We start from the raw sequence: 22,522 nt of genomic DNA, 5'->3' as shown, positions 1-22,522 counted from the left end.
GTTTTTGCTATGTGCCAGTCGCTGTGCTAATAAGTACTTAAGACATATGAACTTACTTAATCGTTAAAACAGTTTTTCCCATTTTTTAACAAATGAAGAAACCGAGGCACAGAATGGTCAAGTAACCTGCTGAAAGTTGACAGCTGGTGAATCTTAGAGCCGGAACTGAAACTAGACAGTCCAGTTCCACTGGCTCTAATTTGGAAACAATTACTAACTAGACCTCCTGCCCATATTGGTGAACTTTGGATAGAGTGACAGTAGTCCTCCAGCGCCACCATGTTTCACTCTCAGGGTGGCTGTACTGGGGCTTGAGATGTAGGTGAGAGGGGTTGCTTGAACTTCAGAACAGGCTTGTTTCCTTTCACTTGCTCTAGAAGTTGGAAGCTGACACAATGTGAGAATCCTGACTCTGGCGCAGGTACAGGTTTTATGGGAAGGGATGAAACTTGGGCTTCTCTTTTCTCTACTGTTTTCAGGGCCACTCAGCCTCCGTCCCCTTTCTGGTTGGGGCTTGAGAGGAAGATGCTGAGAATGGGAGGTAGGAGGCAGTGGAGTAGACTTTTTACTTTACCTAATTGTCCACCAATGTGCAGCACATAATTCTTTAGGAAAACTACATTGTAAATGGCAGCAACATTCCCGGGCTAGCTCAGAAAACCCATAAGGTAGCTAAAATAGTAGGTGCTTGCAGCTGAGTTGTTTGTAGCTTTTTGTTTTCATTGCAGATGTGTAGTATTTCAGTTACATTATAGGCAAAGGGGTAGCCTGAGAACTTAGCCACATTGTTTATGTAGGCAAATGCTTTCCAAACAGCTAAGACCACATATTTATCTTGGTGTAGAACTAACTTTATCCATATTATAGATTGACTACCTGAATACTGTGCTTCAAGAAAACTGTACAATATGCATTTTTTTATAGTAAAGTGAAAATCATCTCTAATAAGATAAGGAATCATTTTCTATGGACACACTGTCACTAGGACCAAATTTTAATTAGCTAAGATAGCTTAAAAATTCTAGTGATACAAAAAATTCATCTGTTTTTCATTTGCTGTACATGGGACTTTTATTTACCAACCTACTTAAGACATTGAAAAATACTCATGTAGCTTCCTGAGCCACTTGTAGATCTCCAGACTTGCGTGGCAAAAGGAATGATAATTAATAATTTGCTTCAGGCTACAGGCTAGAATAATTCAAAAGGAAATGTGCATTACTAATACAGCAGAGCCCATAAATTCTCAGTGTCAGTTTGCCACTTGTGGCTGAAAATTGTAGTCAGGCTGGTTGGCTAGAGGCAAAGAGACTAGAGTTAAATAATATTTATGAGGTCTGAAGTTAGCCATCACCAAACCCAAATATTGCTAGTCTTTCAGATTACTCAGTGAGGTCAGCATCATCTAGTCATGGCAGTGGAGTTGAGAGTAGTGTGGATTTGGCAATGATGAAACATTAGTTATAAGTCTAAATTCTGTCCATGTCAGTCCCCTGCTACCCCCTTTACAGGATTATAGAGCCTTATTTTATATATCATCTCCAAACTCTCTACTCCACACCATAGTGCAAAAATCTTGCTGCCTAAGGTTTTATAAGGCAAAGGTGGAAAGAGAACTCCCCTCACTCTACAGTGTTTCACCAACATTTCTAGTGTGGAACTGCCATGAAGGCCTCCTGCCTGTCTGCATCATCACTGTGGCCAAACCCCAAACACGTTTCAGATCCCGGCCAGCACCTAACCTTCACGCTGCACTCAGAAACAATTAAGTGTCCAGCCCTGTGCTCTAGTGTACTTTTAGGAGTTTGACTTGCACAGTATGTGAGCAGCTAAAAGTCTGGGCCCCAGGATCGCTCCCAAGAAGCACATGTGGTTGTGAAATGCAAATGAGACACGTGTGAATAACTAACTGTATGGTTCCACTGTCATGAAGCAGGAGTCCTGGGGCTGGCTGTTTCTAGCTCATGGCCCAGGAGCAACTGCAGGTCAATGCTCATTTTAAATGGTTTTTTTCCACATATAAACAGCATCTAGATTTAAAATAACCCTTCCATTTCCTACACTCCTTAGAATTCTCTAGGAAAAGAAAGATACACCTTTTTTTTTTTTTTTAGTGCTGGTTCAAAGACTTTTTAAACTTATTATTGAAAATTTCAAATATAGGGAAAAGCATATAATGAACTCTATGCTGTACCTATGGGTCAGATACTTTTAATGGAAAAAATTAGTCATTTTTTTTTCTGTCATCTGTATAGCATCATGATTTTCCAAACTCATAGGTGGAGTTGGATGTAGTATTCTGAAACTCATGAAAGAAAATACATCAGGAGAACATTTGATTTAAGGGAGCAATAGAGGGTTCTCCCCCTCTTGCCCCTCTTCTGCAACTTTAAGACATAATTGCTCTTCTCGGGGAAGTCAAACTAAATACGAGAGGATCCTAGGAACTAGAGCTACACAGAATCCTTGTTCAGAAAGCTGGCAGATTGGTTTTAAATTTATTTTTATTTAAAGTTCCTGGTTCTCTTTCACTGTTATAAGACTGGGGGAAGTTTTGTAATTGTGCCATTTGCTTGATGCATTCAGATCCTCGTGTACTTGTGGGCACAGTTATAGTTACATAAGGGCTGAATCGAGACAGGACCCCAGCACTAAAAAGATTTTAGGGTCTCTCCAAGCCAACCCGGACATGTAATCCAAAACAAAGGCAAGGCTAAGCTATAAAATTAGATAAATAAGTATGGATAAATAATTCTAAAAAGCTCTATTTTTCCCCTCTCCTCCCTGCTGTGATTAGGTCATTGCTTTTTGGGGGAAATATTTTAAATATCAAACCCTTCCAAAAAAATCTGTCCCTTTTTTTTGATGTCTTTAGTTTACTGGCACTTCTAGCACCTGTTAGCCTACCCAGCCCAGCACTTCATATTTGGGAAGAGGGAGGGTAATTTTGGGGAGAGACAAAGTAAGAGAGGTGAATTGGCAATGATGGAAAGAAAAGTCTAGTTAACCTATCAGGTGCAACTTATTTCTTTCTAATGGTAAGTGTATGAGTCTATATGTATGACTTTTTAAAATGTTAAGTAGCATAAACATGTGACACTGGAGTATTTCGATTTTTTAAACTTTTTAAAAGAAAAATTAATTACTATACAAAAATAAATTACTGTCCTGTATTTAGGCAGAAAATACAACGGAAAAAAATTCCGTTTATAATAGCAAACAAGAGGAGCACCTGGGTGGCTCAGTTGGGTAAGCAACTGCCTTCAGCTCAGGTCATGATCCTGGAGTCCTGGGATCAAGTCCTGCATCAGGCTCCCTGCTCAGCAGGGAGTCAGCTTCTCCCTCTAACCCTTTTCCCTCTCATGCTCTCTGTCTCTCATTTTCTCTCTCTCAAATAAATAAATAAAATCTTAAAATAAATAATAGCAAACAAGAATATAAAATACCTAGGACTAAACAAAGAATAACAAATATATAGGACCTGTGTGAAGAAAACATTAGACTTTTACTGAGGGATGTTTAAAAAGACTGCACTACCTATGAAGATATCTCTTTTTTTTTTAAGATTTTTTATTTATTCATTTGAGAGAAAGAGAGAGCGAGTGAGAGCAGGGGGGAGGAAGAAGCAGACTCCCCACTGAGCAGGGAGCCTGACATGGGGTTGGATCCCAGGACCCCGGGATCATGACCTGAGCTGAAGGCAGATGCCTAACCAACTGAGCCACCCCTGAAGACATCTCTTAAATAAGGCAACTAAGGATTTTAGAGTCCTATTCTCCCTAAATGACTCCATAAATTCAATGTTAAGCCCAACTGGGTGGCCAGAAACACTTTAAACAAAGTTAAATGTTAAAAGTTTAAATGTTAAACAAAGTTGAAATGCAAATGGCAAACTGAAAAATTTGAAACAATAGAGTACACAAATGTTTAATGTTTCTAATTCACAGAACACTCTTAAAAATAAGTAAAAAACAACCCAAGAGGCCTAAATAGAGATTTCACAAAAGAACATAACTACATAAAGAGATCTTCAACCTTAGTAGTACCTGAAGAAAAATAAGTAAAAGCAAGATAATAATTTTTCATTTATCAAGCTGACAAAGATTTTAACATTATTAATATTGGTGAGGGTGTAGGGCAATTGATACCATTGGGAATATAAATTGCTGTTATGTGGAGAGCAGTTTTGCAAATGGCAGAATTCTGCATATTTCTTTCCTTTTTTTTTAAAGATTATATTTCTTTATTTGATAGAGCACAAGCAGGGGGAGTGGCAGAGGGAGAAGGAGAAGCAGACTCCCCGCTGAGCAGGGAGCCTGATGCTGGGCTCCATCCCAGGACCCCGGGGTCATGACCTGAGCCCAAGGCAGATGCTTAACCGACTGAGCTCCCCAGGCAACCCTGAATTCTGCATATTTCTTAACCTAAGAATTCTACTACTAGGAACTTAAGCTAAAAAGAATAATTGGTCAAATGTGCAACTGTATTTGTAAAAAGTATATTATGCAAGGCAAAAAAAAAACTTATCCAAATGCTTATCATTGGTTAAATAAAGTGCTCTGTTACCCATCCATATAAAGGAACACTATGAAGTCAATAAAACAACCCAAGAGGCCTAAAAAGAATCGTGTAGATCTGTATTTTTTGGTAAAGATGGATTATCTTCCATATATCGTGGAGAGAAGTTAATTGCTTTCAGAACAGCAGCTTTGGGGTGCCTGGGTGGCTCAGTCAGTTAAGCAGCCGACTCTTGACTTCAACTCAGGTCATGATCTTGGGGTCATGAAATCGAGCCCCGCATTGGGCTCTGCCCTAGGCGTAGATCCTGCTTAAGATTCTCTCTCTGCTCTCCCTTTGCCCTTCCCACTGCTTCCGCACTCTCTCTCTCTCAAAAAAAAAGCTTAACAAAACTCCATATACAAACTGAATATTTATGAAATATGATAAATTAATATAAAGTATAATAATATATTAGTGGATACTTAGAGAAATGTTCTTTTTTTAAAGATTTTGTTTATCTATTTGACAGAGAGATACACAGCGAGAGAGGGAACACAAATAGGGGCAAAGGGAGGTGGAGAAGCAGGCTTCCCTCGGAGCAGGGAGCAGGGACCCGGATGTGGGGCTCAATCCCAGGACCCTGGGATCATGATGTGAGCCAAAGGCAGACGCTTAACAACTGAGCCACCCAGGTGCCCCTTAGAGAAATGTTCTAAAGTGTGTTGGCTAAATGTTAACAGCAATCATTTGTTTTTACTGTTTCTTGCTTTTTTAGTATTATAAAAGTGTTTAATACCACACATGTACCATTTTCATAATAAAACAGAACAAGATGAGGCTTTCCATGGACTCTGGCTCATTCTGTGTGGTTTCAGGAGAGGACAGAGCACATCCACTCAAGAGAATGACCTTTGAGAAGTGGGTTCAGAATGAAAAAGTTAATGCTAGACTGTCTTTTTATTTTTAAGATTTTATTTATTTGACAGAGAGCGAGAGTGAGAGAAGGAACACAAGCAGGGGGGCGCAGGAAAGGGAGAAGCAGGCTCCCCGCTGAGCAGGGAGCCCAATGCGGGGCTCAGTCTCAGGACCGTGGGATCATGACCTGAGCCAAAGGCAAATGCTTAACGACTGAGCCACCCAGGCGCCCCAAGGCGCTGTCGTCTTCACAGCTGCCAAACACCCACTAAAGAGCTTTGGTTGCAAAGATTCTATGTCACTTCCATACTTGTTATTAGAAAGCACTTGATTCATATGGAACAAAGTGGTAGGATGATTGTCCAGAATAGTATTCTGGCGCACTGAATAGCCAAGTAGACCAAATCATCCTTTGGTCAGATACAATGTAAAGGTCAGTCATGACAATGAAAGAGAAAGAGAGCTGTGGAGTTGCTGTTGGTGATCTCACACCTGTTGTTTCTGTGTTCCTTACAAGGTTCGTTTTTTTTTTTTAAAGATTTTATTTATTTGAGAGAGAGAGAAAGAGAAAAAGAGAGCACAAGAGGGAAGAGGGTCAGAGGGAGAAGCAGACTCCCTGCTGAGCAGGGAGCCTGATGTGGGACTTGATCCCAGGACTCCAGGATCATGACCTGAGCCGAAGGCAGTCGCTTAACCAACTGAGCCACCCAGGTGCCCCTTTACAAGGTTCTTTTGACTCAGGCCTGGAGCAAGATGATTTGCAGCTATTCCTAAAAGCTGGTTCTGCTTTTCTTTTTTCTCCTCATCACTTCCTAGGAGCCATCAGCAGGTGAAGACGGGATTGTTGTCCACAGTGAGGGCTGTGCCCTCATTTGTGTGGCCGTATATTTTTATAGATACCATTCTCCTGACCCTATCCTTAGGCCCAGTCTCATTTGCAGCTGGGCTTCCCAAATTTTATTCTTTCTTTTCAAATGAAAAAGTTTTCACAGATTTCCATCTAATACTTTTTAAAAAAAAATATTACAGTTTGGTATCTCAGAAATCTGTCCCTGTGGGTGTTCACTTGGATTCTGAAAATAGAGCTAGGTCTTGAAGTGGTTTCCGAATAAATAATGAAACATGTGTTCAAAGTCTGTAACTCTTTCTTCTGCTTAACCACATCCTAGATAACCTGCCAATGGTAAGTGTCATTTGTGTGAAAGATTCTCTAGTTTTAGTTTTCAAGGCCCCCCCTTTTTTTAATTCCAGCTGTCTGAATGATTAATGTGACTAGGAAAATACTGTTGACCCATTTAAATCATGTCAAACAACATCCATTGCTCATCTACATAATGAAATACACACTGAACATTATATCTTGAGTGTGGGAGCCAGTGGACTACAAAATAATGTTTTACTCATGTAGCTTATAAAATAAAATATAAGACATTATGACTACCCATAGCATTAAATATTAAACTATTCAAATGGTAACTGTCTGTGAAAATCACCTGTAAACCAAAACAGCTAATAACATTTCTGCTTTAGTAGTTAATTAGAGGAAGTGGGGGTGGTTGCATGCAACAGTGTGAGTTTAAGAAAAGTCTTTATGTCAAAGCATTTTTTAATATTATTTGACTATTAGGAGATTTGTTGTATATAATTGAATTTTTTTCAATTGTTAATCAGTGGTTGTGAAAATAATAGTTTGCTGAAAAATTAGAAAAAATTATTTGACATTTTTATCATAGTTTCATTAAATTGGTCCCTGAATAATTTTAAAGGCAGCTAATTTATAGTTGAAACTATTTTGATCAATGATCAGATAACAAAGATAAGCTTTGACTGCTTTTGAAATATTTAAACTTTGTAAGGACATCATTTACAGTGTTTAAATAAATGCAAATTTTAAAGGCACTGAATTTAGGCTATCAGGTTTCCATGGTTACACCTTTCCAAGTTATTTTGTGTACTATGTAAATAGGTCTGGTGAGTCACTGATAATTATTTGTTTTTTGTTTGTTTGGTTAGTAATTCTGTGTTTAGCTGAATTTAATAGAGTTCACATGGCTTGCTTTGGTTTATGTATATTTTGGTGTTTGTGATTGACAGTGATTGAGCATTTCTTATGGAGTGCTTGCCTTTTTTGTCATAAATGATGTATGTTGCTGGTGCTTGACATGTAAATAAGTTCTCCTGTATCACTGTTTAATAAACAGGAATTTTTATGCAAAGAAGACTTCTTGGTACATTTAAACAATAAGGTTTGGTGAGCTCTGGAATATCTCTATTAAATAGTTGCACACTGAAACAAATATATTTGTAATTCTTACAAACTAAGTTCCTGAGTTTACCAAGGACAACATAACTATGGATAAGCACAATATGGACTGAACACAATTTAGTAACAGAATAAAGATAGCATTCTTCTCTCTTTTTTAAAAGATTTTATTTATTTTAAAGATTTTTTTTTTATTCGAGAGAGGTGAGTGAGTGAGAAAGCAAGAGAGAGAGAGAGCACAAGCAGGGGGAGGGGCAGAGGGAGAGGGAGAAGCAGACTCCCTGAGAAGAAGGGAGGCCGATGCGGGGCTCGATCCCAGGACACTGAGATCATGACCTGAGCTGAAGGCAGATGCCTAACCGACTGAGCCACCCAGACGCCCCTTATTTATTTTAGAGAGAGAGCATGCATGTGTGCATGTGCACAAATGGGGGCAAGGGGCAGAGGGAGAGAATCTCAAGCAGTCTCCCCACTGAGCGAGGAGACTGACGCAGGGCTGATCTCACAACCCTGAGATCATGACCTGAGCCATAATCAAGAGTTGGCCTCTTAACCTGACTGAACCACCCAGGCACCCCCATTCTACTCTAACTCTTTAAATTGCTTGTGATACTGAGCTTTACAGGGAATGTCTTCACTGCCAAGTGGAATCTTTCTACAACATGATTTCTCCTATCTCACCTTTTGCACAGATATAAAAACTATTTCATCTACTAATGTGTTTGGAAGGATATGATTCTTGAGAAAAGCTGGGGTCTTTTATTCCTCTGAACAGAAGAAGAGATTTTCCTTAGACTTCACCGTTAGCCATCAGCATTCTGGCAAGTTCTCCCCAAGAACTCTGAGAAAAATGTCAAAATTAGGCTGTGCATAATTCATCCTACCAAGTTTGAGTCTTCTCTCAATACACTACAATCACGAGATGCTATCCAGTTTGTGAAGGATTAATACATCTGCAGTCTCATTTGATGGTCAGGGTGGTCCCGTGATGAAGACAGGATAGGGCCAGTGTTTTGGATAGCATGGTTTTTAGGTAGCAGCTCTGGGACCCAACCTAGGATCTCATGAATGCTCTGTGAATTAGCCAAAGCCCATTTTGAAATTCAGGCTGGTTTCTACCCACTGATTAGTCCATTTTAGAGTGACCTCCCTCCATCACACAACCAATGATCGTAATTACATTTATCAAGTGCTTACCCTGTGTCACTTTCCATACCTCATGTCATATAATTATCCTAGCAACCCTGTGAGGAAGGTATTATTATTCCTGTTAACAGATGAGGAAACTAAGGGTTGGAGTGTTTAACTAACTTGTCCAAGTGAGCCAACTATTGTTCAGAGAAAGAAAACCAATTGAAGCAAGAACTCAAGTAAATATCCCATGGTGCATTCACATGCCAAATATAAAATGTTTTAAATGCCACACTATTTCCTTCTTTTTACCTACAAATTTGCTACGTTTTATTTAGACATTTCAGGGTTGCTTTTCTTTTTGTAATACTCTACTAAGAGTATAGTCCAAGAAATGTTCAGTACACCTCACATTAGACAATAAACATGTTTCAAATATTGTACACATCAAATATTTTAGTATTGTGGTTATATTGAAGACTTTGGTCTAAAAATGAGATAATGAAAAAATAAAAATGAGATGCTGGATTTGTCATTCCACCAAGTGTGACTAATCTTGGTCTGCTAAAGTTTTCAAGTAATATTACATTTCCAGATATGAGAAGCAGCCTGCTTTATACAGATAGAGTATACAGATAGAATACACGTTTTGTTAGGGGTGATGTGATAGTTTTTATTTTTTATTTTTTTTAAAGATTTTATTTATTTATTTGACAGAAAGAGACACAGCGAGAGAGGGAACACAAGCAGGGGGAGCAGGAGAGGGAGAAGCAGGCTTCCCACCGAGCAGGGAGCCCGATGCGGGGCTCGATCCCAGGACCCTGGGATCGTGACCTGAGCTGAAGGCAGACGCTTAACGACTGAGCCACCCAGGCGCCCCGATAGTTTTGATTTTTTAAAAAGATTTTATTTACTTATTTGAGAGAGAGAGAGAAAGAGTGAGCGAGCTGGGGGAAGAGCAGAGGGAGAGGGAGAAGCAGGCTCCCCGCTGAGCAGACAGCCCAGACGTGGGGCTCAGTCCCAGGACCCCAGGATCATGACCTGAGCTGAAGGCAGACGCTTAACCAGCTGAGCCACCCAGGCACCCCAATTTTTAATCTTTAGTGCAAAAATAATGATTTTAGAGTTGAGCATCCATAAAAAAAGACAAGGGTCAGTTTGTAAGTATTCCCCTTTTAAGCCCATACCATTTTAATACATTGCACTTTTTGCATTAATGCCTGAAGCTATGGGGTGATTATTCACATGGTTAACTAAGTCCATACAGTTTAATTGAATATAAAATTTTTTGTGGCAACATAACTACATCAGTCCAAAAAGCTACTTTTAGATAATTTGGAACTTTTTCTTTTACTACAGAGGCTACTGTTTATTTTCTCTTTATTTTTCTTGTGAAAATAACCCCTTGATGAGTGATCTTGGGTCCTATTGTCTTAAATCTATGTAATCTCAACTGCAGAAGGTTAGAAATATATTGCTTTCCTGGAGCTTTAGCTTCGTCATTTTGGGTTGTGATTACTGACCTCCCTACCTACCTTCCACTCCTATTACCTGGTTACAGAGCAGAAACAAAACTCCCACGTGTCAAAATACCATGGTAGAATTTATATTTAAATGTTTTCTTTTTATGTCATGCCTTTCACTTTGACTTGTACAGTGAAAACATTCTCAGAAAAATATTATGATGTAGAGCTGGTTTTTGTTTGTTTGTTTGTTTGTTTGTCTTGATACTGCAGTTTTAGTCAAAGCTCTGAGCTATTTTATACCAATTGTTTGCATAAATGACTTTAAGTGATTGATTAAAGGAGAGAAAGAAATACATCCAACAATGTAACTAGAACATGTTGCATATAGAATTCAGGTGACACTGTTGTGGGATAAAGACTAAAATTACACTCTTTTCAAATGCTTTAATACAAAAATATTCATGTTAAAGCCATACCTTTGATCACAAACCTTAAGTCCCACTGTCTTCTATTACAGGGTATTTTATCCAAATAACTAATATTTTGAGTAGTGTTTTACATGACAGTAGTATTTATGAAGGGTTTTTTTCAATTAAAGAAGGACTTTTTTACCATATATTTTTTTAAAAACTCATGATATTTATTTTTATATGAACTTTCTCTAAAGTTGTATTCCATGTATGATTTCTGTGAAATTGTTCTTTCTGATTCTTATTTATGTGCTTTAATATAAAATTTGTATGTTCCTCTTCTTTAGCCAAAGTGTGTGGTAACAGGAATGCTTCTTAGAAATTACGGAAGGTTGAAGTTTGCCAGATGTTCTATGCTAACCTAAAAGCGTGTGTTCTCTGGGTATCAGGACTGTGTGAGTTTCTTTCCTGTTCCTTTGATGGAATGAACATTTGCTTTTGGTTCATTTTGGTGGTGGTGGTGTACTGCTACTCTAATCAGAGTTTGCCTTTTATTCTGTATTTAAACGATATCACGGCATCCAGAAAATCTGGCAAAGAAAATGATATTTTGATGACATTTTCCACAGGGCTCAACTAGAATGAATTATTACATTTTAACCACAGCCCTAATAAACAGCTCCTTTATTTCCCCTGGAAAGACACAATATTTCTTTGTCCAAGAAGTTGCCTGAGTATATGTATTGTTGAAGTGCTAAAAAGCTGCTTTTCTCTAAACTTTAGCTGGGAGACAATGGGATTTTCTAAGCATATACTATTGCAGTGTGACTCAATACTTGAGGATTATAAAAATGAATTTAGATTTAAATTGTGAAGTAAACATTTTTTACCCTAAATGGGGGAGCTTCACACAACAGCCCCATTACCTTTTACACATCAGTCATTTCTGTGTAACTTCCATCTATCCATCAAATGATTTGCTTTCAGTTTTAGATTTTGAGTTCTTACTGTAATCTTTGACTCCCCTCCCCCACTTGTGGTTGGGCCAGCCTAAAGGAATTTTTTTCTAGGCCCACAAACATAAGTCTATTTTATTAACTAGGTTTTATTTATTGATACGTGTTTCTGGAGTAGGATGGGGTGTTTTTTGTCTCCCAAGAAGAAGGGAATGCTTTTTGTTTAAATCACAGATCCCTGGATGCTGGTAGTATACATTAATGGATAATCACATATTATCTGATTGGCTTTTGTAAAAAAGAAAAGGCAGTTATTTTCCTAACCCCATTTCTGAGCTTGCCTTTGTCATTATACTCTATCATTTGGTATTGCTAAATTTTTTAAAAGGAGGAGGGATGTAGCGTGGAGCCAACTTCCTGATGGAGCCTTGGGGAAGGTCATGTTTTGCCGTGACCTGGGCATCATTCTTGAATGTTGTTATTATTGGAAGAGGGTGCCCTCAGGCCACCGCCCTTCCTTTCCCCAGAAGTGCTCTAACCATGGCAGACTTTCCAGCTCATCTTCTCTAGAATCAGGACTCCCAGGCTTTGGTTTATGGCTTGATGACGAGTTCTGACATCCACAGGCTAGTATCGATGAAGACGACTATCTCACCTTCGTTTGACTACTTTGATCTATTGGCAGTGGTGGCCTGATTCTATTTTAATCTGAGCACGATGAAGTCTCATAGCAATTGCAAATTTAGAGCTTTTAAGCAGCTAGGACAAATGTTTATGTTACAGTATAAAGTGACTTGTGATTTTTTTATTCACTTAAACTATTTTACACATATCTTTTTTATTTCTGTGGAATCTTTGTTACTGTTTTAGCAGTCTTAGCTGTGAATAACTTCAATGACAACACTATTGGATGTCAAGTAGAATCTTTCTTTCAGACAAGTGTTCATGCCAATATATTTTAGACTTGACTTTATACTTTATTTTGAGCATTAAGGAAAAGAATCTGTTTTCCAACACCTGCATAACTGTGCCTGCATCCTCTTTAGAAATGTTGTTTAATAAACACTGTTGCTTTATCATCCAGAGGCTATTTTGCTAAATGCTGTTAATTAGGCAAGAAGAAAAAAACAGTGTTTTTTACGGATTTGTAAAACATCCACTCTTCTTCTTGTCATGGTGTCTTAGCTTGAAATCCAGGAAGCAATGGTGTATGGTGTCCATATCCATGATTTCCTGAATTGGAGAAAAAGTGTGGAAAGCATCTGGGGAAAAGGAGGCTCTTTACCAGCTTGTTTCCTGTAAGCTCAATTGGAAGACCTTGTCTGTGCAAATAGATTTCAAAATAGAGCCTGCCCTTTGACTGTCTCCATAATTACATGGCTCACTCTGTATTTTATTTGGCAGCCAGAGCAGTTAACCCCTGGAAGGAAGGGGCTGATGGCATGGCCAGCTTGGCTTCCCCGACATGTCCATGGGAATGAATAAACCACTGTTTGGAGAAGCCCATAGCTAAAAACATACCAGAACAGTCTTCAACTGAACTGAAACTTTTTTAAAAAACAAGTTTAATAATGTCTATTATGATTGGTTTAGAAACTTACTTTGGCCTTATTGTGTAAATTGTAGAGAGGTATTAATTGTTTTAAAAAAATTGGGGGAGTTGGGGGAGTTCCTGTTGCTTTGATGTAATCAACATCTGTCAACAGAATGAATTTGCTTTTGTTTAGTTTCAAGGGCCCTTGTCCTTTAGCTTTGCCCAATCAGTATCTGCTGCAGCCTGGGGCATTCCCTGAGCTGATTTTCTTTTTTCTTCAACAAATGCACAGGTTATTTCTTGTGAAATGTGAGCTTCTCTTCTGCTTTATAGTCTCCTTGAAATGGGAAGGAACCCTCAATCTTTCTCATTTACTTTTAAAACAGGTACATCTGAGTACTAGATTATAAAAATCAATGAGAGTTATATCAAGTGATGCAGACTATTTAATTTTCCTTTCACAACATTTGTGCAAGTTATCAAACCTATCAAGTAGACAGTCAGTATTTTAGGTCAAGAAATATAAGGCATGGATGCATTTGCAGTGTTCCCTTTTGGACTTGAAGCATACAGTGCTATAACAGCCCGTGCTCCTACTCTAGGTAATTGGTTGGAATTCATGAAGTGTGATCTTTCTGTGGCTCTAAATCAGCACCTCGAAAATGTATTTCTATGGTACAGTCCCTTTTGAGCCTACTGTAGTAAGCAATATTTCTAAACAGTTAAAAATATCTCAGTTTGCTATCACAAAGTGAGTTACTTTTTTTTAAGTTAATGTATAATTTAAGCAAATCACTTGGTTTGAAATTAAAATTATCAATGACTGTAAGAGCCATATTTGAAAATGAATTAGCAAAACATTGTTTTCTCTCTTAGTAATCATAAATCATTTAAATCTGGCACACATTCCCCCCTTCATCCAAAATAATTGCCTCCATTTGTAAAATCAATTAGATGCTGATATGCTATAAATAATAGTTTTGTTACTAGACTTTGGCATTTGATCATTATGAAAAAATATACTCAGTCAGACATTTTACAGAGTATCTTTTAAATTACATATTATCTCTGGTTGACATTGTTTAACTAATGTAAAGTAGTACAGGCTACTTTATTGTGTTGTTTTCTACCCAGATATTTAATACCTCTGAAATGTAACATTAACTGAGGGTTGATGCCCTGCAGCAGGGGGAAAGTGCTTCCCTGGAAACATACAATGAAAAATACAGGTGTTGGTAGCCCACACTTGAGTACGAATATACTTTGTTCAGCTTTACAACTACTTAAAATAATAAGCATTTTAATTGTCTCTTTGAAAGTTCATTCAGGCCTCTTCCTTAAAAATACTTGTTGGCCAAAGAAAACTCACATTTTCAAGGATAAATCAGCTTAATTAAGGGTCATTAGTAGAGGTGCACAGAAAAACCCAGGGCTCAGTGGGTGAAATGGAAGCGTTTCATTATGTGGTATAGAATGCACGAGCAGATAACAATTAAAATGGACCCTGAGTAAGAGGCCAGTAAATATAGGGCATGTTGCGTGCAGCAACCTTAGTCATTTAAAATGCATTCCTACCTCCATCATACTTGAATTCTGTAATCCCACCTTTCAGACTTAATCTGTAAAGGGAAATAAAATGCAGTTTTTAGAAATTGATGTTATTCCCAAATATTTTCACATTTAAAGCCATAACTTAGATTTCTACTGCAAATACAAATTTAAAATATGAAAAATGTGCTGCAGGATCCAGAGGACATATACCAATTTCAAAAGACATTCAGGCTGCACAGTGTGCTTCTCCATGGAGTGAAAGAAGCAGTTGCCTATAATTTTCGACACTCAGCTGAAACTAGACGCTGATAGAATTTTTGTGACACTGAAAATAATTCTTACTATTACCTTTGAAAACAGTAAATATTCTAGTATTTATAACAAATAACGTATAGACGTACTGCCCAAGGAAACCCTAGGTAGAGTTTCTGTTACATAATTGACAATAACAACACTCACATGATCACTCTTTGAAGATCAAATTAGTCCAAAGCAGCTCCTTACTGATCTGGGGCTCTCATCTCCTGAGGTTTCTGATGATTTTCAGCTTGTACCTCCTTAACTTCAGATTGGTCAGCTTGTCCCTGGCAATAATTAGTACACACCTTAAACTTGTTTCCTGAAAATAGCTATAACAAAAGGGGTTCTGGGACGCCTGGCTGGCTCAGTCAGTGCAGCTTGAGACTTGATCTTGGGGTTGTGAGTTCGAGCCCTACGTTGGGTGTAGAGATTACTTAAAAATAAAACCTTGGGGTGCCTGGGTGGCTCAGTCAGTTAAGTGTCTGCCTTTGGCTCAGGTCATGATCCTGGAGTCCTAGGATCAAGCCCCACATCGGGCTCCCTGCTCAGCGGGGAGTCTGCTTCTCCTGCCCCTCACCCGCTCATGCACTCTCTCTCTCTCTCTCAAATAAATAAATAAAATATTTTTTAAAAATTAAACCTTAAAAAAGGGTGTGTGTGCTGTGCATCCCAGATAAATTGTGGTGCCCAGGAGACAGAGAGGCCAGTCTTACGACTAATGGAAGCCTGGCTGGTGTCCCTGCCTCTGATGATGGATGTCATGCATCAAATTAGCTGTAACATTGACCGCAGCAAGTTGAAAGTCAGATACAGTTGTGATATAGTATCAGCAGTGCTTTTATTTATTTATTTAATCGAGATACAGTTGACATATAATATTTGGATTGTATCAGCTTTTGGTGTACAAAGCAGTGCTTTTATAAAGAAAGGAAATAAAAGGAAACCCAATAAACCTTTTCTAGAATGGTCTGTAGCAATAATGTAGTTTGGTTTTCCTGTGACCCTGAATATAATGGGTACTGGAGAATTTAATTTTATCCACTCTGAATTTAGAAAATTTGTTAACTACTATTTATTAATTACGGTATGATAAACAAAATTGAAGATTTTGCCCCACCTCTTTTTTGCCACATTAATTGGAGGACCGTTATCTTCTAAAGGCATGTCTTTCTTAAGCCCATTTCTTCATTTCACCTGTGAAAACACTAGACTTTTTTTTTCTGGTTTGTAATGAATAGTTAGTGGAATAAACACGGTATGGTACCTTATTATCCTGTTACCTTGTGACAGCGTTTATAGGGTGTCTTTTATCAGATTGAAAGAAAAGATTTTGCTTCAAATAAAAAAGTATCATATGAAAGTGGAATTTCTGAGTACACTGCAGAACTGTAATTGTCAACAGATTGGATATATTCAGGCTGTGTTCCCAATGTTTAAGTCGTGTGTGGGTGTGCCTGCATCTTTTCAGCAGTGAGCCTATCATTTGGCAGGACAGGTACATTGGCAAAACTGTTCATCCTTGAAGTGAATGTCTCAAAAGCTTCAACCAGATATCCAAGTAGAGGCCTGGTGACTTCATGCCTCAAGTTTAAGTACATAGAAAAGATTCCCCCTATAATGACTGTCTACTTGAACTTGATAATGCTGATAAAGATGATCTCTCTTTCATGTAATCAGCTGCATTGAAAAAAATCTTCGTGAGTCCTAAAATTGATCGGCGTCCACATCATCCCATTGCCTAGGAGGTAGCATGACAATCAGATGCTGCTGAATGAAGGCACAAATGTCAGAGCTAACAGAGCCCTCCCTCAAAGATGAGAAAGTCCAACTCACTCATTTTCCTAAGACTTCTGTATCAGTGGGCAGTGTCTGAAGTGCTCAGCATAGAGCTCGGCCACAGGAAGTGCTTAGGCAGTGTTCACTGTTACTGTGACTACTCGAGGTCACGTAGTTAGCTCTTGGCAGGGCCAGGAGCAGAACCATGGTTCCAAGGTGCCATCTGCTGCCTGTCGCTCTGGCCCGTTTTTCATCATGCATATCACCATCTGATACAGTCTAATATATTTGTTTTGCTTCTTGTCTGTGTCCCACCATAGAATATAAGCTCCGTGAGAGCAGGGACTTTGTCATCTGGTTCACCCTGCATCCGGAGCACGACATACAGAAGGAGCTCAGTGAGTAGTTGCTGAATAAAAGGATAAATAAATTTAGAGGCCCGCAGGTAAACCTGTTGAAGAGTTGAGAAGGGAAAGGAAAAAAATTAATGTTTATGGGGCACCTGCTTTTAAGATGGTTTACTTATGAATGTTATCTCAGCTAATGCTCACAACAGCAGAGTGGTGAGGAAAACACTGCTGTTCCCATGTATTGGTGAAGAGCGTGGGGCTCAGAAGTTGGGTAACTCAAATCTATCTGCCTTCAAAGCTCATGCTATCTTCACTACTACAGTACCTCCCAATTAGATCAGATCTACGAATTTTCATGAAAAGTTCCTTCATTCTGAATGTTGATCCTATGATGTTTATTTTTTTCAAACTTTCCTTTAGGGGCGCCTGGGTGGCTCAGTCGGTTGAGCAGCCAACTCTCAATTTTGGCTCAGGTCATGATCTCAGGGTCCTGGGATTGAGCCCCACATGGGCTCCATGCTCGGGGGGTGGGGGTGGGGGGGAGTCTGCTTGAGGATTCTCTTTCTCTCTCTCTCTGCCCCTCCCCCGGCTCATGTGCTCACGCGCGCTCTCTCTCTCTAAATAAATAAATCTTAAAGCACACACACACACAACACACACACACACACAAACCAACTTTCCTTTAAATCTAATCCCTGGGGCACCTGGGTGGCTCAGTCCATTGAGCATCCAACTCTTGGCTTTGGCTCAGGTCGTGATCTCATGGGTCATGGGATCAAGCCCCACGGCGGGCTCCCCGCTCAGCAGGGAGTCTGCTTGAAGATATGCTCCTTCTGTTCCTCCCCCCAATCTGTCTCTCTCTCAAATAAATAAATCTTAAAAAAAAACCCCAAAAACTAATCCCTGAAAAAAACACATTCTGTAGGAAAGCATGCTATCTACTAGAGCCCCTGCACACTGTAGGAAGGCAGCTTGGAGTGGCAGGCACAGTCCTTGATTTGGTTTTACGGGATGTGGAGCCCAGGCCTCCCACTGACCACCGGAGGTGTGAATCTTAGTTCCTTACCCGTAAAGTAGTGACGTTAATAGCTGCCTGCCTACCAGACAGAGTTGGTAAGAGATAATGTATGTAAAGCACCTAGCACTGTGCTTCATCAAAGAAAGTGGCCATTAAATGTTAACCACTATTATTGTTACTAATTCTATTAGTGTTATCCTTATTAATAGTAATCATAATACATACGTTCCTCAGAAGGGAAATACTTGTGAGCTTGTGTCTTGTCTGTGGTCCTACCTGGGATGGAGTTGGGGAGCCTGGAGTCATAGATTTTTTTTTTAAAGATTTTATTTATTAATTTGACAGAGACACAGTGAGAGAGGGAACACAAGCAGGGGGAATGGGAGAGGGAGAAGCCGCTTCCCGCGGAGCAGGGAGCCCAATGTGGGCCTCGATCCCAGGACCCTGGGATCATGACCTGAGCCGAAGGCAGACGCTTAACGACTGAGCCACCCAGGCCCCCCCTGGAGTCATAGATTGATTCCGCCTAAGTCTTTGCTTTAGCTGGGACCCAAATCCACAGACTGCCAACCAGCTTCTGTCAGCCACCTCATTGAAGTATGTGTTTGCTCAGCGAAGGGAGCTTGGCTTGAGAGAGTGGATGGATTAGGTCAAACCCATCACCACTTTTGGAAAAATAACCTAGATGGTAGTAACATTTAATAGTTTTGCGATGCCTTTTATGTTTTCTGGGTGTTTCCATGTGTGTTAGGTCATTTTTTCTCACGTATATGAGAAAAATAATATACTTTGTGGAGGCAATTTGACGTGCTTTCCCACAGCTTTGGCACTTACTGCATGTTCCTGGGGAAGTTACTTACCTTTGGGTGCCTCAATATCCTCAACTGTGGAGTGCAGTAGAAGGTTCTCATTAAGATTAAGGAGCTAACGTATGTAAAGTGCCTAGGACAATAACTGACACGTAGTAAGTGCTCAATACTAGAAGCTATAATGGAGTGCACAATTTCTTTCTCATTAAAATCTTTTTATGTGTTCTTGAAGGAACTGTCATTTATTAGGCATCTACTGAATGCAAAGTGTGTTTGCATACTTTCATACTTTTTCACATATGCCAGTTAATTCTCACCTGAGCCTCAAGAAACTTGATCAGGGCCACACAGCTAACAAGTGGGGCTGAAGTGAACGTTCAGGCTTCTGCTTTCCAGCCGTCTGCTTTTCCTAGGATACTACCATGCCCTGTACACGAGTTGACAATCCTAGAGCTGGTGGTGGTGTCTTCAGGGAGACGAGCAAGCGTCAGGGAATATGTACCTGCCTCTATCAAATAACTTTTGATTTTTAAAAGAAGTGATATTGCTGCATTTGTCTAGTATTTGGAATTGTTTAAAATAACACCGAAACACCTCTGTAAGTTTGATTCAATGCTATTACATTCAACTTTATGGAAGAACGTAACTGAGTGAAACTTATGACCTTGAATCACTGACCATGGGGGTTTGTTTGTGTCTGTGCCTTTTTCCAGTTCACTTGGAGATTTTGACTTTGGAGGCCAGTACTCACCTGCAATTCGTGTTTCTGTTATGTTTCACAGCTGAAATGTTACTCTAGGCCAGTAATTCTCAAACTTTCGTGGGCATCAATCTCCCCGAGGGCCTGTTACAGCACAGATTGCTGATCTCATCCCAAAGTTTGAGTCAGTAAATTGAGGGCACCCATAATTTGCATTTTTTCCCATGTGATGCTGATATGGTGGTCTGGGTACCACATTTTGAGAACCAGTGCTCTGGACCAGGAGTTGACAAACTTCTGTAAATGACCAGACAGTAAATATTCTAGGTTTTGTGGGTCGTACAGTCTCTGTCACAAATAATCAACTCTGCCACTCTGGCTCGAAGGAGCCATAGAGCGTCGTAAGCAAATGAGTGTGACTGTACTTACGGGCATTGAAATTTGAATTTCATATAATTTCACATGTTACGAAATACTATTTTTCTTATTTCTTTTTTGCCCATTTATAAATGTAAAAATCATTTTTATGTTGTGGACTGTACAAAAACAGGCAGCAGGCCAGATTTAGCCTTTGGGCTATAGTTTGCTTACCCCTGACATGCAATTGTGATATGTTGGGGAATTTTCAAGCTATTGTTTTAATTATAAAAGTAATGCATGCAGGTGGATGGTTTAAAAAATCTAACAGTGGGGCTCCTGGGTGGCTCAGTCATTAAGCATCTGCCTTTGGCTCAGGTTATGATCCCGGGGTCCTGGGATCGAGCCCCGCATCGGTCTCCTTGCTCAGCGGGAAGCCTGCTTCTCCCTCTCCCACTCCCCCTGCTTGTGTTCCCTCTCTCGCTGTGTCTCTCTCTGTCAAATAAATAAATAAAATCTTTAAAAAAATTTAAAAATAAAAAATCTAACAGTATAGAAGAAAATAAAATGAATCAGGAAGACTTCCTCTCCACCGCAGGCCTAATCACATGGCCCAGAAATAACCACTATTGATGAATATCAATTTTCAGAAATTTTATAGGGATTTACAAGCTTATATAAATGTATAAATTCTTTCTTACATCAGTGGGCTTTTTATACATATTGTTCAGCTTTTGTCTTTTCCCTAATAATGTATTGTGGCCTGTTTACATATCAACACATAGAAATAAATGCTTTAGCTTATTCTCTAATAGCTTGATAGTTTTCTGTTGTGTAGATATACCATACTATATTTCACCAGTCCCCCACTGATGGACATTTGAGTTATTCCCCATTTTTTTCTACCACAAAGTGAGGGTACGTCTTACATCCATTATTGCATAATATCTGCAAGGTAAGGTCCTAGGAGATGAGTTGCTGAGTCAAAGGATGTGTGCATTTAAAATTTTGATAGCTATTTCTAAATTCCTGTTGTGGGCACGTTAGGACCCTACATTCATTTTGCTTCAGGGTCACACCCTACATTTCTAGTTTTTAGTCTTTATCTGACTTGAGCATTCATCATAGTGAATTTTGGTATAATGGCTCGCTGCACGTGAACTTAACACAGAGTAGTAATCCTCTCAAGGGCAAAAAGTGCAGCTGGCCATTTGCCCGTGATTCTTGAAAGGAAAATGGCTTTAAAGAATATAAAGCCACCCAAGCAGTGCCCTGAATCTAGGGTCATCCTGGACATTGCTGGGGAAGGTACCACAGCAGAAATTGTTCTTTTCGCAGACCTGGTACTTAGTGGATGCTTCTATATGTTTGTTTCCCATCAGAGTGGAGTTTTCCATTGTCAAACATTTATGTAAACATAGTATTAGCCAATAAATGTGCTGTGCTATTATTGTACTAGAACTCAGGATATCACCGCTTTCCTTTCTATTTGGGGCTTTTCCTTTTTGAGCCAGTCAAGGATTAGGACAATGATTTAATAGACAACAATGCAACATTTTAAAATGTAGCACTGTGTTAGGTTTTTTAACTTAAAATATGTCAATTTCTGCTCATAGGTTGTCACAGAATTTTCTCTTCACCACTCAGTCATATCTACTTACACAAGCAGTCCAGCAGTCAACAAAGAAGAAATTTCTTTTTCCGGAGACAAAGAGAGATTTCCCACAGTGTAGTTTTGCCAGCTGCAGTTTCTTCAGCTCACCCAGTCCCTGAGGTACCGTACTGCCCTATTATCTGCTGCTTTTTCTAGCCAAGATGCAGCTTAACCGCAGAAGCAATGAAATGTCTTTGCACCTTTGATTTCTGAGCCATTTGAATCATGATTTTTAAACTTGGTTTGTGATCTAAAATCGTGATTTGAGAAGCTATAACATCTGCAGTTCTATAACATTATTATTATTTTTTTTAAATAAAGCTCTGGGCTTACTGCTGCTTAGCTTATTTAGAATTAGTTTCTACCACGAAATTTTCTATATTAAATTTCTAACACAAAGGTAAAAGCACATGTCTACAGTTTCTTAACTTTTTTAGAAAAAAAAATTGACTATTAAACTGGGATCATTCAAGAGAGATTACTTGAAACTGGTACACTAGGTGTTATTTCCTAAGCCTGCTCTCAGACTTTCCACAGTATTAATGCTGCTGTTTGGAACCCTCCTTTAGAGTAAGGAAATAAAACCTCTCGCCTCAGAGCGTTCTTGATTTTTTTCTCAGAGACTACAATTCTGTGGAAAGACAATCTATCCACATTTCAAAATGCAAAATAAAGGAGGCGTGGGGATCATGTAGGAAAAACGAGAATAGCTGAAAGAAGTCTAGCCTTGTCACAGAAGTCACCTGCCTTCTCCCTTTGAGGCATTTTTTTAACAGTAAACCCACATGAAGTATGTTATACTCCCTGAAGGTGAGTGGCCCTTTTTGTGTGT

General features: G+C 39.2%; 1 protein-coding gene across 2 annotated transcripts in view; it reads left to right on the top strand.

The window, feature by feature from the left end:
* METAP1D (methionyl aminopeptidase type 1D, mitochondrial) overlaps positions 1 to 22,522 on the top strand; it is an 83,905-nt gene that overhangs the window by 44,749 nt on the left and 16,634 nt on the right. For both annotated transcript variants that reach the window (XM_088021636.1, XM_028125578.2), the window contains exon 2: positions 21,653 to 21,810. In XM_088021636.1, the coding sequence (XP_087877762.1) occupies positions 21,653 to 21,810 (158 nt within the window). The remainder of the gene's footprint in view (positions 1 to 21,652; positions 21,811 to 22,522) is intronic.

Source organism: Eumetopias jubatus, unplaced genomic scaffold (assembly GCF_037043125.1).
Source record: "Eumetopias jubatus isolate StellerSeaLion01/CBP00866 unplaced genomic scaffold, mEumJub1_p1.0 scaffold_3, whole genome shotgun sequence".
Lineage (NCBI taxonomy): Eukaryota > Metazoa > Chordata > Mammalia > Carnivora > Otariidae > Eumetopias > Eumetopias jubatus.
This window is presented reverse-complemented; position numbering and strand designations above follow the sequence as displayed.